The sequence below is a fragment of the Chiloscyllium punctatum genome, chromosome 45 (assembly GCF_047496795.1).
Source record: "Chiloscyllium punctatum isolate Juve2018m chromosome 45, sChiPun1.3, whole genome shotgun sequence".
Taxonomy (NCBI): Eukaryota; Metazoa; Chordata; class Chondrichthyes; order Orectolobiformes; family Hemiscylliidae; genus Chiloscyllium; species Chiloscyllium punctatum.
In genome coordinates this window covers 47,475,081-47,493,425 of record NC_092783.1, presented here as the reverse complement: position 1 = coordinate 47,493,425, position 18,345 = coordinate 47,475,081, and the positions used below count along the sequence as shown (strand labels likewise).

Here is an 18,345-nt window from a genome sequence, read left to right as displayed (position 1 = left end):
TAAATAAGGTTCTCTTTAAAAAGCAAATATCTAAGCCAATAATTGCTTTGGTTAAATTTCTGCCCATGGATTTTTATTTATCAACAATTATCATTTGACAGTTGTGAAAGTTAATAATCAAACACACACTCAGCTACATCTTTGATTACAGACCCAAATTTTTATTTGTTTCACGTCTGGCTAAAACTTAAGATCAAGAAAGTTTCTTTTTAGGAATTCCAAAAGCAGAAAGGTTTTATCCCAATGAATGATGCTATTTTATATTCACCTCCAATACATATTTTAAGATGAGGTAATTGCACAAGCAGCTTACTATATAGAAAACTTTTTGGAATCATATTAAAGCACTGATGATTTACTAGTCAAGATGACACAAAGTAACTGAACATCTGGAATTTGTGACAGGAAGCCTGATTGACTTGAAGATTAAATTCTTTAAGAAAGGACCAAAAGCAATGATAATTTTAAAGTTGCATTGCACTAAGGAAATTTTACTTTTGATCAGTGTTATCTTGGTATATTAAATCTTCGGTAATTCTGGAAGAGGAGTACTGGATAAATAATGCATTTACATTTGGCTATATCTGAATGCATACAATTAAAGTTAAATAAGTTGGAGCATATATAAACCCAAGTACATTGGTAAACAAAGAAGATTCGGAATCTTCTTCAACACTAATTTGATTCAGAATGAAAAATACAAGATATTCTTTCAAAGAAACACTTCATGCACAAAGTAGTATTCTACTCAGTTTTCCCAGCATTGCAACTTCTTGGCCATTAGCTGTTCAATGAGTCAAATTTAGTTTTGTCGTTTGAGGGCATATATATCTCACCTGGCTCATAAAAAAAACTGAGTTTTAAGTCAAAAATCCAATTTAAAAAAAAACAACAATCTGAAACTGGATCTCTCTCCATGAAAGCCACATCAAGCAATCGAGCTCTTTTGAACACTTAGTACTACAGTGACAATGACATTCAGCTTGACTGAGACATAACTTCATAACCTAGATATAAATGTAGGACATAAAATCTGGGAAGGTTTTATTTTCCCCCCCTAAATCTGCAATATCAGAAATTTCAAAGGTAGGGTTTCTTAAATCTAGTTTATTTCTAGAGACCTGGGTTCAATTCCTGCCTCGGACAACTGTCTGTGTGGAGTTTGCACATTCTCCTCGTGTCTGCATGGGTTTCCTCTGGGTGCTCCAGTTTTCTCCCACAGTCCAAAGATGTGCAGGTCAGGTGAATTGGTCATGCTAAATTGCCTGTAGTGTTAGGTGAAGGGGTAAATGGGTCTGGGTGGGTTGCTCTTCGGAGGGTCAGTGTGGACTTGTTGGGTTGAAGGGCCTGTTTCCACACTGGAGGGAATCTAATCTAATCATATACATGGACAGAAATTGTCATGCAGATTAGAATATCATGACAATTTGATTACTTTCAATAAAATTCACAAAGCTGTCTCAAGTACTTTGAGCACCTTAAGTTCAATTAAGTTGAGTGCATTAACTAAAAATGTTATTAGTTGCTTTAACAAAGATGTAAAACGTTAGTGCACAATTAGTATGAGAAAGAATTTAAATTAATGGATATTTTTCTTCAAATGTTACCATTGGAAATAAGTTTAGAATTTTATTCCTGCAAACGGAAGGATTATGAAGTACAAAAATATACAGTAAAATAAAACAAAGTAACTCAGTTATGCGCTTCAGTTTTATTTGCCATAATTTCTATCAAATTAATTGGTGATATTATTTCAAACACTGGTTCAATTTAAATTTGAGATGTTCAGAGTGGAGATGACCTTCAAAATCTGCCAGATCAATTCACTCCTCTCTACATCCGGCCTTCAGGCAATGATTGCTTACCACATGCAAGTCAGCAGTACTTACTTTAAAAACTCAATAGGGAGCCTCTAGAGTACTATTTCAGATTACCCATTTACAGACATAGTAATTGAATAGGATTAGAATGAGTATGTACAACAGGATTTGCTGATGAGCAAACAGGTGATCTAACAGAAATTCCCTCCACAGATACCAAGTCAGGTCCAAAGGAAAATTACTTTTGCGAACAACCACATTTGTCATTAGCCAACCCAATATAGACCATCTATTTCCTCTGATGGAACATTAAACTCCATTTAGGGAATCAATTATTTTTCATTATTTGTAGCAAGAAAAGTTGATAGGTTGATTAATTAACTGGAGAGAAAAAAGTACTATAGTTTGGCACTTATTAAATTGAAGTTCCTTGAAAAGTCATTATCAAGCTGCTTACACACTTCTTTGAAGCAATGACTTGGGAACAAACTACTTTCCACCACAGTCTTATCACAGTAGGGGGGAAAACAGAATAAGGAAGTAGTGATCCAGCTGGGTCTATGAGAGAATATTTGCTTTAATGTTCAGCTCTTTAAGAGAATATATATTTTAATAATCTAACTGTCAAGCAATAGATTGTTCATGTGTAGATGTTTTGAAAATTGGTAAGTATCCATAAACCTTTACCTTATCAGTCATAACAGAAGCAAAGAGAAAATGCCCTCCTAATCCAAATGAATATATTTTTGATCCAATAGTTTTAAATGTTCTTCCAAAATCATCTGTCCTTTTAAGCTCCAAAAGGCCTCTTGCTGCTACAAAACAAAAATTACATTCTCATTATTTCCTATACCTATTGGAAACAGTGACCTTGAGAATAGAATAAAGGTTTTGAATTTGCCAAAACTTTAGACCCACATGCCCTGGAATAAAAAATCCTAATGTTTTCAGTCCCAGCTTGACTAAGCAAATACAACTCCAATAGTTGTTTTGCTACTTATCTACCAGTTTGAAACTGAAATTACTATATTTCTACTGAATGGGAAAGTATGTGGGATTAAAGGATATATTGTAAGAGTTCACAGTTACCATAGCTAAGCAGCAAATAAAACAATGAACACTTCTAGTCAGCATTCACACACTAAAAGAAACAATATGCTTGCTTTTAATGCTTTCCAGCATTGTTACTGGCATATTGTTAACATCTGTATGCACCATTGAATCAAAAATTCTTGCAAATATGGGCTCAAGAGTCCTGGCAACAAGTCCATATATTAAAAAGATTACCTACTGCCTTTGTGAGTGGCACTCATGCATAGAAGTACCAGACCATTGTACATGCAACAGATGCAACACAATTCAACACAGCAAGTACCATTTCTTTTCCCCACTGTTATGCACAAATATTTTGTTAAAGAAAAGCAAATGCAAGCATCAATTGTTTAACAAATTTGACTTTTACATTTACTATCTACAGTTGGTACTTAATTTGTTCGGTCAGCCAAATTGAAATAAAAGTAAATGAAACGAGGACAAAGCAAGAAACTTGGTGATTACTTCATGATTACAAAGATCAAGGTTTTAAAATGCCTCGGTGTTTTACTGAAGGTGCTCACATGCATGCAAGCATGTGTGTAGGTCAGGATACTGTAACAGTAGTAATGGACTCAATGGTGACTAACACCGGAAAAGGTGATATCTTGTTTAAAATCAGTGAATCAGAAGTGTTAATGTAGACGGTTTGTCAATTCAATTTCAGATTGTCATAAAATTGTGCTGCGTAAGCATGACACAGTTGATTAGATGCCGTAAAAGTAGTGAACAAGAGCAAGCTAAAGCAGAAAGTTCATTCAGAGCGAGAGATAAGCTTCTTTCTCAGGAGAGGCAAGAAATTTCTGGAGTTAATTGATCAAACCAAGGTGGAAAACAGGAGGTGTTTGTGATGACCGTCAGTGGTCAAAACGAATATTTGCTGGAGACTGCATGGTGTAAATGTTTGAATGCACAGCTTCTTTGTAGAGAAGAGTAAAGAACCTTTTCTCTCTCAGCACAATTAGTTAGCTCAGGAAGGGGCTGTTTAAGCAACAACTGGATTTTGGGACAGAGCAGGCTGATCACCTGTTCTGATCTGATCTTCAGAAAAGTCCATGCAAACAGATTCTCTTGTAAGCATTGCATTGCTAAGGTTTTTGCAATATTTCATGTAGCATACATTGGTTACATTCCAGTTTATTAGAATTGCTTTGGGTTATTAGCATCAAAGAATCATAGTGTGCAGAGTAAACCTGATGGATCAGTGAATGTGTGAATAAATACTTATGGATACCTGTAGCATATGATCTGTAGACCCTTCATCCACATATTTTTCATAGATGTGATTAATGACATTAATAAAACTAAATCCCTACAAATTTCTGCAGTTGCAAGAAAAATTAAGCAAAGACTTCAAATTAAATTTAAGTGATAGCAAGTATCAAAGATAAACCTTAAACAAAAACTTGTAATCAAATAACAATCCCATATGTTCTTCCTAAAAAACTGAAATGTAAGACTTTTTTTTTGTTCAATAAAAAAGTACAAGTGTTGATATAACTTACTACAAGACCCATTTGGGTGGGTTGTGAAGAAAATGGTGTCATTTTGTCCCCTAAAGTAAAGCAAAAGAAGAAGAACAATCAACGGAAAGCAATGTTTGTAATCATCGTATAAAATACGTTTGGATGATGGGGGTGGGGGAAGGTGGAGCGAGAAGAGTAGGAAAGAGGAACACTTTCAAAAACAACATACAAAATGATAAATGATGATTTCAGATGGTCAAACAATACTAAAAACCTGTTCGCAGGCAATAAATAATGCACAAATATACTTCAGCAGTTCAATACATTTTACTTTCCATGTTATTACTAAGTGGTGTCACTGATGTTATCTTTTTACCATCGTTTGAGTGAATCTGCTAAAATCAGAAGAAATATTGCTGGCATCTTGAGGCCAGTATTCATCCTCAACTAATAGCAAAAGAAATTCCGTTTTCCTTTACAAGATTGGCCAAAGAACCTTGGCCTTGTTGAACATTAAATTAAGGTTAAGTTCAATTTTTAAGCAGTGTCGTAGCTCACTGCAATTATTTCGATTCAAAATAAACATTATGTGGAACTGAAAACACTTAACTCTGTTTCTCAAAGGGATCAAAGGGTGCGTGAAGAAAAAAGAAAAATGGGTACTGATTGGGTCAACGATGATTACACTGAATGCTAGAGTACGCTCAAAGGGCCAACCCCTGTACATATTATGTTTCTCTCTTCACTGATACTGCCAGACTGGCTAAGTTTTTCAGCACAGTCTAATCTAGGAAAAATCATACAATTGGTCATGGAAAAGGATAGACCAGATCGAAAAGTTGAAGTTCTAAATTGGAGAAAGGCCAATTTTGACAGTATTAGACAAGAACTTTCGAAAGCCGATTGGAGGCAGATGTTCGCAGGTAAAGGGATGGCTGGAAAATGGGAAGCCTTCAGAAATAAGTTAACAAGAATCCAGAGAAAGTATATTCCTGTCAGGGTGAAAGGGAAAGCTGGTAGGTATAGGGAATGCTGGATGACTAAAGAAATTGAGGGTTTGGTTAAAAAAAAGAAGGAAGCCTACGTCAGGCATAGACAGGATAGATTGATTGAATCCTTAGAAGAGTATAAAGGAAGTAGGAGTATACTTAAGAGGGAAATCAGGAGGGCGAAAAGGGGACATGAGATAGCTTGGCAAATAGAATTAAGGAGAATCCAAAGAGTTTTTACAAACATATTAAGGACAAAAGGGTAACTAGGGAGAGAATAGGGCCCCTCAGAGATCAGCAAGGTGCCCTCTGTGTGGAGCCACAGAAAATGGGGGAGATACTAAATGAATATTTTGCATCAGTATTTACTGTGGAAAATGATATGGAAGATATAGACTGTAGGGAAATAAATGGTGCATTTGCAAAATGTCCAGATTACAGAGGAGGAAGTGCTGGATGTCTTGAAATGGTTAAAAGGTAGATAAATCCCCAGGACCTGATCAGGTGTACCCAAGAACTCTATGGGAAGCTAGAGAAGTAATTGCTCAGCCTCTTGCTGAGATATTTGTATCATCGATAGTCACAGGTGAGGTGCCGGAAGACTGGAGGTTGGCAAATGTGGTGCCACTGTTTAAGAAGGGCGGTAAAGACAAGCCAGGGAACTAGTCTGGAACTATAGTCCGGTGAGCCTGACATTGGTGGTGGGCAAGTTGTTGGAGGGAATCCTAAGAGAGAGGATGTATATGTATTTGGAAAGGCAAGGACTGATTAGGGATTGTCAACATGGCTTTGTGCGTGGGAAATCATGTCTCACAAACTTGATTGAGTTTTTTGATGAGGATTGATGAGGGCAGAGCAGAAGATGTGATCTATATAGACTTCAGTAAGGCGTTCGGCAAGATTCCCCATGGGAGACTGATTAGCAAGGTTAGATCTCATTGAATAAAGGGAAAACTTGCCATTTGAATACAGAACTGGCTCAAAGGTAGAAGACAGAGGGTGGTGGTGGAGGGTTGTTTTTCAGACTGGAGGCCTGTGACCAGTGGAATGCCACAAGGATCGGTGTTGGGTCCTCTACGTTTTGTCATTTACATAAATGATTTGGATGCGAGCATAAGAGGTGCAGTTAGTAAGTTTGCAGATGACACCAAATTTAGAGGTGTAGTGGACAGCGAAGAGGGTTACCTCAGATTACAACAGGATCTGGACCAGATGGGAGAATGGGCTGAGAAGTGGCAGATGGTGTTTAATTCAGATAAATGCAAGGTGCTGCACTTTGGGAAAGCAAATCTTAGCAGGACTTATACACTTAATGGTAAGGTCCTAGGGAGTGTTGCTGAACAAAGAGACCTTGGAGCGCAGGTTCATAGTTCCTTGAAAGTGGAGTCGCAGGTAAATAGGTTAGTGAAGAAGGCATTTGGTATGCTTTCCTTTATTGGTCAGAGTACTGAGTACAGGAGTTGGGAGGTCATGTTGTGACTGTACAGGACATTGGTTAGGCCACTGTTGGAATATTGTGTGCAATTCTGGTCTCCTTCCTATCAGAAAGATGTTGTGAAACTTGAAAGGGTTCAGAAAAGATTTACAAGGATGTTGCCAGGGTTGGAGGATTTGAGCTATAGGGAGAGGCTGAACAGGCTGGGGCTGTTTTCCCTGGAACGTCGGATGCTGAGGGGTGACCTTATAGAGGTTTACAAAATTACAAGGGGGATGGACAGGGTAAATGGACAAAGTCATTTTGTCCTGGGATCGGGGAGTCCAGAACTAGAGGGCATAGGTTTAGGGTGAGAGGGGAAAGCTATAAAAGAGACCTAAGGGGCAACTTTTTCACACAGAGGGTGGTAAGTGTATGGAATGAGCTGCCAGAGCATGTGGTGGAGGCTGGTACAATTGCAACATTTAAGAGGCATTTGGATGGGTATATGAATAGGAAGGGTTTGGAGGGATATAGGCTGGGTGCTGGCAGGTGGGTCTAGATTGGGTTGGGATATCTGGTCGGCGTGGACAGGTTGGACCGAAAGGTCTGTTTCCATGCTGTACATTTCTATGACTCTATGGTCATATCAGGCACAGAATAAAAATTCATTTGTGTTGTCATCAATAGAGCAGTAGGACTAGAGAAAGAGTATGCTCCTCCCATCTGAGTCATAACATATGAACACAAGTTCTCGGCTTTCCTCCTTGACCTCCACTTTAACTTGGAAGTTTAACATTTAATTAAATGCTTGCCCCCTTTCTCCACATCCTCAGAACCTGACACTTTAAATATTTTTTAACACCATTACTGATCATCGTTGTTCTTTGTAAAGTGCTTTAGAACATTAATTATACTAATGAATTAGCACACACTTGAATAAAACAAAATAAAATAAAAATGTCACTTAAGTTATTATTAGTTAAGCTTTACTTACCACTTAACAAGACAGACAAAGTCATGAATATTTTGCCAAGTTTTGCCAAAATTGGAGGAAAACCACAAAACATTCTAGAATATTATAAATAACATGTCAGAAAAAAGGAAAAACAGTGAAATTGCATTGAGTTAATTAATAAAACCAAGCAAAAAATACTTTATTGACATCTAGATTTTCCTATTCACACAAATCGATTTGTGCACGTTATCTGCACACATGTACCATCTTTCCTATACCAGTGACTAAACCTGACCAGTACTTAATTGACTCTAAAAGCTGTGTGTGTCATTTGGTGATCATGCAAAAGAACTATGCATAAATACAAATTTAAATTTCATCTGCTCTTGTTCATATTTAGCCAACATATATTGTCCAACCCATTATGCATTAAAAGTCTGGTTAATTCATTGCAGAACTTTTGAATTAAACCAATTCAGCTGTTGGATGTTTACGGAGTTGCTGAATTCTATTCAGAGGAAAGTAGATAAAGGAAGGGTCCCAGCATTGATCCCTATTACCCCTCAATACTTTTTCTCAGATGGATCCTTCCACCAACATTTTATTAAAAAATGTATGCTGCTTTGTCACTTTAATCTCACTAATAGCTTCTCATGTAAAAGTTGTCAGGACCATAGTGAATTTTTTAAAAATACAGCATGTTGCAATGCCATTCCCACAAAAAAGGTTGATGTTTCATTTTTACATTCACACGGTAAAGGCTGCTCCTTTGTTACCAGATGGCTACAAAAGTAATTTCCAAGTTTACCACTGATTTACTATTTTACCAAAGACTAATTAGTTCCCAAAGTTAGTTTAAAACGAGTACAATCTACTTTTCTAATTTATCAAGACTTGACAGATTTTATTCATTTCTTACAAATGACCATCATTGCATTAAAAAAACTGAACAAATATATCAAATTTGATGATTTGGTCACCTGTTAGCGTACCTCACCAAATTAGAAAAGAATTCCGTTATAGCATTAAAGTACAGCTTCTACTTCATGCCAAGTCAGTCATAGATTTTTATATCTTATAGCATCCAAAAACACCAGGTTTTGTCATGTCCACACTCAATGTGTGACACTTATATGGATGGAAGAAAGAAATTAAGAATCCATCCAAAAATGCAAGCTGGATGTCTCTAACCACAGACACAGCTAAATACCATATATTTTGCAAACCGTGCCAGCAAAGATGTTTCTAGAAATGTTAAGTGACAAGCCATCACCCAATGGAGAAACAAATCGTGATACAGTTTGTCCAGTCAATCAAATGGTCATACATCTACATGTAATCACGTATCAAAAGTCATCTACTTCCCTAAAAACAAAGGATTTTTATATTTTCGAAAGCAGCTGCAATGGATACAATGTTTATTTCACAATAGAATACTGCTGATATTTTCAATTCCAACGTATTTTATTTAACAGCTCCTGAACAAACAAAATCATGCAGTCGATACAATCAATCAATCTTTCTTAGTTGCACTTACATGTACGCTTAGTGCTAGCAGATGGTCAGAATTTTTGGAATGGTACAAGATCTGCATAACTGGATGAAAAGGAAGATTTACAGTGGCAAAGTTCCTGCCAAAATCATTTGACCTGAAGATCCTTCCACCATTGCTCTGCCCAGATACACCAGCTGTAAGGATCACCTTAAACAAAAAAAGTGAAAAAAAAGTTACTATTTTGAAATAAAGCTAATGTTACACTTATAATGGAGAACAAATTCCTGAAGTGGCTCAGTTGTGCACAGTACAGTTCTTTAATCTAAGAACCAGAAGATACAGGAGCTGGTTTAGGCCATTTGGCACAGCAAGTCTGGTCCACCATTTGATCATTGGCTGACATGTTTCTAAAGAAACTTCTGAAGGAGGTAGTGTCATATAAACTCCTTTCCTATTAAAACAAATTAGTTTTTATTTTAAAAATGAAGTCAGGTTAAGTACAATTTGTGACCATGATACAATTATTCTCAAGGTTACCGTGGAATCATGCTGGATACCTGAAGCAAACTTTCTCTTTACACTTTCATCCAAGGTCAGCACAGCTTCTTCTGCTGCTCAGGCCACTGGCAATGGCAGAAAATTCAAGTCTGCCTTCATCTCCAGCAATAGCATGCTGTGACACCATCGGCCCAGTCTGGAGTTAAAACTATGTCATTCAATACAAACTGGCCATGTCATTCATTTCACCACTGAAAATAACAACCTGAAAGATGTCAGCCATTCAGTAAAGTAAGCATAATATGTATTCCAAGCTTATAATTATGATCAGGAGATCTGCAAACCTATGATAAAAATTCAAAAGCTGTATGGTTACAGTTTCAGATTATAATTTGCATGACAATTTAGCACTATGCACCTCAGATATATTATGACCCTCCAGCCATCAAGCTAGTAAATATATTATTTATCTTTCTGGCAGGTGCCATCCTCTAACAGTCACAATGAAGTTCCAAAGCAACTGAATTTCCAATGACAAGAAAATACCAAATTCTGGATTAGTGGTGCTGGAAGAGCACAGCAGTTCAGGCAGCATCCAAGTAGCTTCGAAATCGACGTTTCGGGCAAAAGCCCTTCATCAGGAATAAAGGCAGTGAGCCTGAAGCGTGGAGAGATAAGCTAGAGGAAGGTGGGGGTGGGGAGAAAGTAGCATAGAGTACAATGGGTGAGTGGGGGAGGGGATGAAGGTGATAGGTCAAGGAGGAGAGGGTAGAGTGGATAAGTGGAAAAGGAGATAGGCAGGTAGGACAAGTCCGGACAAGTCATAGGGACAGTTACTGAGCTGGAAGTTTAGAACTAGGGCGAGGTGGGGGAAAGGGGAAATGAGGAAACTGTTGAAGTCCACATTGATGCCCTGGGGTTGAAGTGTTCCGAGGCGGAAAATGAGGCGTTCTTCCTCCAGGCGTCTGGTGGTGAGGGAGCGGCGGTGAAGGAGGCCCAGAACCTCCATGTCCTCGGCAGAGTGGGAGTGGGAGGGGGAGTTGAAATGTTGGGCCACGGGGCAGTGTGGTTGATTGGTGCGGGTTTTCCGGAGATGTTCCCTAAAGCGCTCTGCTAGGAGGCGCCCAGTCTCCCCAATGTAGAGGAGACCGCATCGGGAGCAACGGATACAATAAATGATATTAGTGGATGCGCAAGTAAAACTTTGATGGATGTGGAAGGCTCCTTTAGGGCCTTGGATAGAGGTGAGGGAGGAGGTGTGGGCACAGGATTTACAGTTCCTGCGGTGGCAGGGGAAAGTGCCAGGATTGGAGGGTGGGTTGTTTGGGTTTGTGGACCTGACCAGGTAGTCGCGGAGGGAACGGTCTTTGCGGAAGGCGGAAAGGGGTGGGGAGGGAAATATATCCCTGGTGGTAGGGTCTGTTTGGAGGTGGCGGAAATGTTGGCGGATGATTTGGTTTATGCGAAGGTTGGTAGGGTGGAAGGTGAGCACCAGGGGCATTCTGTCCTTGTTACGGTTGGAGGAGTGGGGTCTGAGGGCGGAGGTGCGGGATGTGGACGAGATGCATTGGAGGGCAGCTTTAACCACGTGGGAAGGGAAATTGTGGTCTCTAAAGAAGGAGGCCATCTGGTGTGTTGTGTGGTGGAACTGGTCCTCCTGGGAGCAGATCCAGCAGAGACGGAGGAATTGGGAATACGGGATGGCATTTTTGCAAGAGGTAGGGTGGGAAGAGGTATAATACCAAAGCCAACTGACAGATCAACTCATTGCAAAATTGCCACATTTGGAGTTAATCTTTGATGAACAAGAGGGTGTGAAAAAAAACAAAGACACTCTTCTACATAAGGATAACTATGAACAGATTGAGAGTGGGTTGTTTGAGAATTGTGGGTGCAAGCTAATTCATACCATTTTACTTCAGTTTGCTGGAACTTACAAATATTTAACATATGACTGCTATGGGAAAAAAATTATAATTCTAGGTGAGCGAGGTATGACTTAAATGTAAATTTGTCTTCTGTAGTTATCTTGTGATTAGCATGCACCACTACTAGTTCATTTCTGTACTATCTTATTGTTTTTTTTAAAAATCCTTTCTCTCTTTATAAGGGTCTTCCTGGATCAAGAGACAAATAAAACAGGCTACCTGTTACGAAGGTGTAGGGGTACTGTACCTATAAGAGAGTTGAAAAGCTACCAAGGACTTGGAGAAGCACAGAGTCCAGAACAAGGTAACAATGTAACATTTGGTCGAAACAGCTGGAGTAGCTGGATTGCCATGAGACAAAACTAAATTCAAATTCAGCCAGCTTAAATTACGCCCCAAGATACCAAACTCTAAGTTTGAATTTAGTATTTTGATAATATTAAAACTAATGCAATGATCTGATGTTTGGGGTATAAAACCAAACATTTCTGAACAATTGAGGGAGAAATGATAAAAGACCAACAGATAAAGGCTGCTAGTTTAGGAGCACTCATAAAAAGGTACCTCTCTGTGGAGGAAGTTTTTACAGCAGAACACACAAATGACCTGGAGAGACCATCTGCAGAGGAAACTCGGCAAAGCTGACTGATGTTGAAACGTGATTAATTTTTTTGTAAATCTTAATTGGGATTTTTTTTTTTTAAATCGGACCAGTATTAGAGTGGGAGGTAAAAAGATAGGTTTAAGAGAAAGGAGTTGTAAACAGTTGTTAATCAATATTCGTTGTTAGACTTACAGAATAAAGTTGTCAGTTTTACATAATAGAGAATATTGGGATAATTCTTTGCCTCTTGAATTTTAACAGATTACAGCACGAGCTGAATCTTTTCTGTATGGCTTTTTTAAATTAAAAGAGGGATTTACCCAGTGTTCTAACAACCTGTGATCGAATTCTGAACAATGCCCCTGCCGAACACTGCCCTGGACCTTGTAACTGAGAAGCCTAACAGACTATATGAATATTTATTCTCTATGGGCCTCTGCAATTCAACAAAGCAAATAACAATCGTCTACTCATGGGGAATTAGGCAGTCAGTAAATGTTAGCCAGGCCAAAGATGTCCACATCCTAGGCAACAAATGAAAAGTCTAAGATGATCCTCTCTTCAATTTTCAGTTGTTGAATCTCAGTTCCTTGCAATGTGCTTCCACACAAGGTATACACTTCTAAAATCAATCACAGTACAGAATAAATTTGTGGTTGTGAATCAAAATCTCAACTGTCCAGATCCAAAACTAATCCAGTTTGAGAAAAGCTTTAAAATAATGGATTTCACATGACAAAATATCACATTGGCAAGTTATGGTCTTTGACCTTCCAAATAAAATTAGCATTCAATATTTTTAGTAGATTACCTTTCCAGAATTCTCAGGGCCAATTGCAATTCCAAATTCAGTACGGATGAAAGTATTGTTGATGAGCTTTGTTATGTCAGAGAAGGTTTTTCCATAATTCTCACTGAAAGAAAGTTACCAATTAAAACAGTGCAACATGTAAGCCCTTGAACAAGTAAGCAAACACAGTCGAAAAATGACGCAGTGAAAAAAAACCTTGATTATCTTACCACTGAGTTGGAAGAACAATTCTGTTTTACTCTAGTTCGACTACTCACAAAATAAATGTAACTGTTCATTGATAGTACAGAACTGAAATATTACTAAAAGAAAAAGAAAGACATTTTGTCAAAACTTTTCATCCTGCTCTCCAGAACATTTTCACAAAGTATCATTATATATGGAATAGCATTTATACTTTATAGAAGACAGCACTGACTGATTGGCAAGTGAACCTGATTATTAAAGGAATTGCCATGGAAACTGCACTTGTTAGATGATGACTGATTGTTAAATGTCAAACTTCATTCCAAATTAAACCGGGTAGCTTAACTCCAGTTGGTCAAGACATTCTCCTGAACTAGAGAATGGCCATCACCTGGTTGCCGAATTGAAGCGCAGTATGTACGTTTTATTCCTGTCAGCAAAGAGCCCTATCTATTAATATAAGTAGAAAGAACAAAGAACCATACAGCACAGGAACAGGCCCTTCGCTGTCCAAGCCTGCGCTGATCCAGATCCTCTATCTAAATCTGCTGCCTATTTTTTTTTTTAAAAAGGGTCTATATCCCTCTGTTCTCTGCCCATTCATGTATCTGTCTAGATACTTCCTAAATGACGCTCTCGTTCCCGGCCCTACCATCTCCGCTGGCAACACATTCCAAGCGCCTACCACACTCTGCGTGAAGAACTGTTCCTGTTAAATCTCCCCTAAACATTTCCCCTCATTCTGGGAAAACGTTTCTTGCTATCCACCCGATCTATACCTCTCATGATTTTGTAGGCCTCAAATCAGATTCTCCCTCAACTTCCTTCTTTCCAATGAAAATAATCCTGATCTACTCAACCTCTCTTTATAGCTAGCACTTTCCATACCAGGCAACATCCTTTCCAAAGCATCCACATCTTTTTGGTAACATGGCAACCAGAAGTGTACGTAGTATTCCAAACCTGGCCGAATCAAAGTCTTATACAACTATAAGATGACCTGCCAACTCTTGTACTCAATACTTTGTCCAATGAAGGAAAGCATGCTGTATGCCTTCTTGACCACTCTACAGACCTGCTTTGCCACCTTCAGGGAACAATGGACATGAACATCCAGATCTCTCTGTATATCAATTTTCCCCAGGATTTTTCCATTTACACTATAGTTTGCTATTGAATTGCATCTTCCGAATTACATCTTTCAAAATGCATCACCTCACATTTGTCAGGATTGAACTCCATCTGCCATTTCTCTGCCCAACTCTCCAAACTATCTATATGCTGCTGTAGTCTCTGACAGTACCCTTCACTATCTGCTACTCCACCAATCTTAGTGTCATCTGCAAACTTGCTTATAAGGCAACCTGTATCTTCCTTCAAATCATTTATGGATATCACAAACAACAGTGGCCCCAGCATAGATCCCTGTGGGACACCATTGGTCACAGGTCTCCATTTTAAGAAGTTCCCTACCATTACTACGGTCTCTTATTACCCAACCAATTCCCTATCCATCGAGCTAGAACACCCTGGACCCCATGCGGCTTCACCATGGGAAACCTTATCAAAAGCCTTACTAAAGATCATGTATATGACATCCAAATCCCTTCCCTCACCAGTCAACTGGGTCACCTCTTCAAAAGAATTCTATTAGGTCTGGAAGACATGACCTGCCCTGCACAAAACCATGCCCATTTTCTTCCAAATGGGTAAATACCCTATCTCTTAGTATCATCTCCAGAAGCTTCCCTACCACTGACATCAGGCTCACAGGTCTGTAATTACCTGGATTACCCCTGCTACCTTTCTAAAACAAGGGACAACATTAGCAATTCTCCAGTCTTCTGGGACCTCCCCCATGTTCAAGGATGCTGCAAAGATATCTGTCAAAACTCCAGCTCACTTCCTTCAGTAACCTGGGTTAGATGCCATCCGGACCTGGGGACTCGTCCATCTTAATGCCTTTTAGAATATAAAAAACTTCCTCCCTCCTTATGCTAAGCTGACCAAGAGTAATTAAAGATCTATCCCTAACCTCAACATCTGCCATGTTCCTCTCCTCAGTGAATACCAATGCAAAGTCTTCATCAAGAATCTTATCCATTTTCTCTGACTCCACACGTATCTTTCCTCCTTTGTCCTTTCCCCAGTTACTCTCTTGCTCCTTATATGAATAAAAGGCTTTGGAGTTTTCCTTAACCCTGCTCGCTAAGGATATCTCATGACCCCTTTCAGCCCTCTTAATTGCTCATTTCAGATCGGTCCTACACTCCCTATACTCTTCCAAGGCTTCATCTGTCTTCAGTTGCCTCATGTTCGCATCCCTTTTCCTCTTAGCCAGTCTCACAATTTCACCTGTTGTCCATGGTTCCCCAATCTTGCCATTTCTAACCTTCATTTTCACAGGAACATCTCTCCTGAACTCTAATCAATCTCTCTTTAAAAGCCTCCCATATATCGAATGTGGATTTCCCTTCAAAGAGTTGCGCCCAATCTATGTTCCCCAGCTCCTGCTGAACTTTGGTCTTCCCCCAGTTTAGCACTCTTCCTTTCGGATCACTCTTGTCTTTGTTCAGGAGTATTCCAAAACTTAGGGAATAGTGATCACTATTCTCAAAGTAATCCCCTACTGAAACATCAACCACCTGGCGGGGCTCATTTCCCAACAGTATAGCCCCTTCTTGAGTTGGGCTAGTTACATACTGCTCTAGAAAACCATCCTGCATGCCCCTTACAAATTCTGCTCCATCCAGACCTCTAAGACTAAGTGAATCCCAGTCAGTCAATGTTGGGAAAACTAAAATCTCCTATCACCACCACCCTATTGCTCCTACATCAGTGATTTCGCTACATATTTGTACCTCTCTCTTGTTTGCTATTGGGAGGCCTGCAGTACAATCCCAACATTGTTACCGCACCCTTTCTATTTCTGAGCTCTGTCCTTATTGCCCTCCTTCAGCACAGCTGTGATATATTCTTTGACCAGTAATGCAACTCCTCCACCCCTTTACCTCCCTCAATCGCACCTGAAGCATTGATATCCTGGGATATTTAGTTGCCATTCATGCCCTTCCCTCAAAAGAAATCTCAGTAATAGCAGTGACATCACACTCCCCAAGTGTAATCCAAGCCCTAAGTTCACGTACCTTACCTATGATACTTCTTGCAATAAACAAAAATGCACCTCAGACCACCAGTCCATCTGCGTTCATCCTCTGCTTCCTGCCTACTTTTCCCTTACTCATGCGGACTTATTCATCTAGTTCCTTACAGGCTTTAGTTACTACCTTCTTCCTGTCCATCAACCCCCCTCATTTAGTTCCCATTCCCCTACCACTTTAGTTTAAACCCTCCCAGAGTTAGCAAAAGCATCCCCCAGGACATTGGTTCCAGTCCAGCCCAGGTACAGACCATCCAATTTGTAATAGCCCCATTTCCCCTAGAACTGGTCCTAATGTCCCAGAAAACTGAACCCTTCCCTCCTTCACCATCTCTCAAGCCATGCATTCATCCTGATTAATCTATCATTCCTACTCTGGCTAGCACGTGACACTGGTAGCAATCCTGAGATTACTACCTCTGAGGTCCTACTTTTTAAATTGGTTTCCTAATTTCCTAAATTCTTCTTGTAGGACCACATCCCACTTTTTTCTTACCTGTATCATTGGTGCCCACATGCACCATGACAACTGGCTGTTCATCCTCCCCCCCTTGAGAATTTTCTGCAGTCAATCAGAGATGCCCCTGACCAGTGCACCTGGGAGGCAACATACCATTCAGGAGTCTCCTTTATGACCGCAGATATGCCTATCTACTCCCCTTACAATCGAATCCCTATAACTATATGTAGCTTTCAGACATGCACAAGTATATGCGAGTCCAAATGACAATCCTAAATTAGTTTACAACATACATCTTCATGCATTTGGGATTACTGAGTTGATGTTACCCAATCGCAGAGTTGTATCTAATGTTGAATGGTCTTTTGAATTTTGCAATTAAAAGGCTTGTTTTGCAGTCAGTAACTTGCTGCTATATATGTAGTTTGATACATTCTGTTATCTTTGGAACATACCGGCTACATATGTAGCGTCATACCAGCAGTGAAAGTTTGAGCAACAAGATGACGCTAGCGATTTCACAATGCCACTGTGCAGTTGCAACACAAGGCACGTTCAGCACTATCACAGATATTGTTCCGAAGTCAAGAGTCCCGCCATCACAAATAAACAAAATGGTAAATGAACTGCAATGCCAACCAATCAGCACTCTCCTCTTGTACAGCGTTAATGTTGCTGCACTTTACATTGATATTGTTTACAAATTGTCCTGAAGAGTGCAAGACAAAAAACTTTGACAAATGGTGCATTTTTCAGCCAAGTTAATTGTTTTAACTAGCTCCATATATGACCAGTTGTATGCTTTCTGAATCAGACTTAAAACAAGGTTTATTTAGCAAATACAAAACTGATTTCTCAAAACGAAAATGTATTCAATTAAGGTGCAAAACTGATTACAAACTGTGTTAATGTGAAAATAAGTGATTATTTCTCTTCAATAATCCAAACACACACATAAAGATTAGATTCCCTACAGTGTGGAAACAGGCCCTTCGGCCCAACCAGTCCACACCAACCCTCCGAAGAGTAACCTACCCAGACCCAGTTCCCTCTGACTAATGCACCTAACACTATGGGTAATTTAGCATGGCCAATTCACCTAACCTGCACATCTTTGGACTGTGGGAGGAAACCGGAACACCCGGAGGAAACTCATGCAGACACCGGGAGAATGTGCAAACTCCACACAGACAGTCGCCCGAGGCTGGAATCGAACCTGGGACCCTGGTGCTGTGAGGCAGCAGTGCTAAACACGGAGCCACCATGCCGCCCCAAGGGAAAAGATGACCGATTTCTCTCAGCGCAGAATTACTTTGGGGAAAAGTACTTTTAGGCAATAAATCTTAGTGCTTGAAGGCAAAAAGGGTAAAGTATTCAGTGTCCAAATGCCATCAGTCTGATATTCCAGTAGATGTGCATCACCAAACATAGGGAGTTGGCTCTGGGACCTTGGCAGAAGCAGCT

The 18,345-nt window shown here is 39.5% G+C and overlaps 1 protein-coding gene across 1 annotated transcript in view; it reads right to left on the bottom strand.

The window, feature by feature from the left end:
• The window catches only part of sort1a (sortilin 1a), a 77,647-nt gene that overhangs the window by 32,716 nt on the left and 26,586 nt on the right, over positions 1-18,345 (bottom strand). Inside the window, exons 4-8 of the mRNA XM_072563681.1 lie at positions 13,076-13,178; positions 9,277-9,441; positions 7,779-7,852; positions 4,418-4,467; positions 2,508-2,635 (exon numbers count right to left, since the gene is read on the bottom strand). Coding sequence (XP_072419782.1) covers positions 2,508-2,635; positions 4,418-4,467; positions 7,779-7,852; positions 9,277-9,441; positions 13,076-13,178 — 520 coding nt within the window. The remainder of the gene's footprint in view (positions 1-2,507; positions 2,636-4,417; positions 4,468-7,778; positions 7,853-9,276; positions 9,442-13,075; positions 13,179-18,345) is intronic.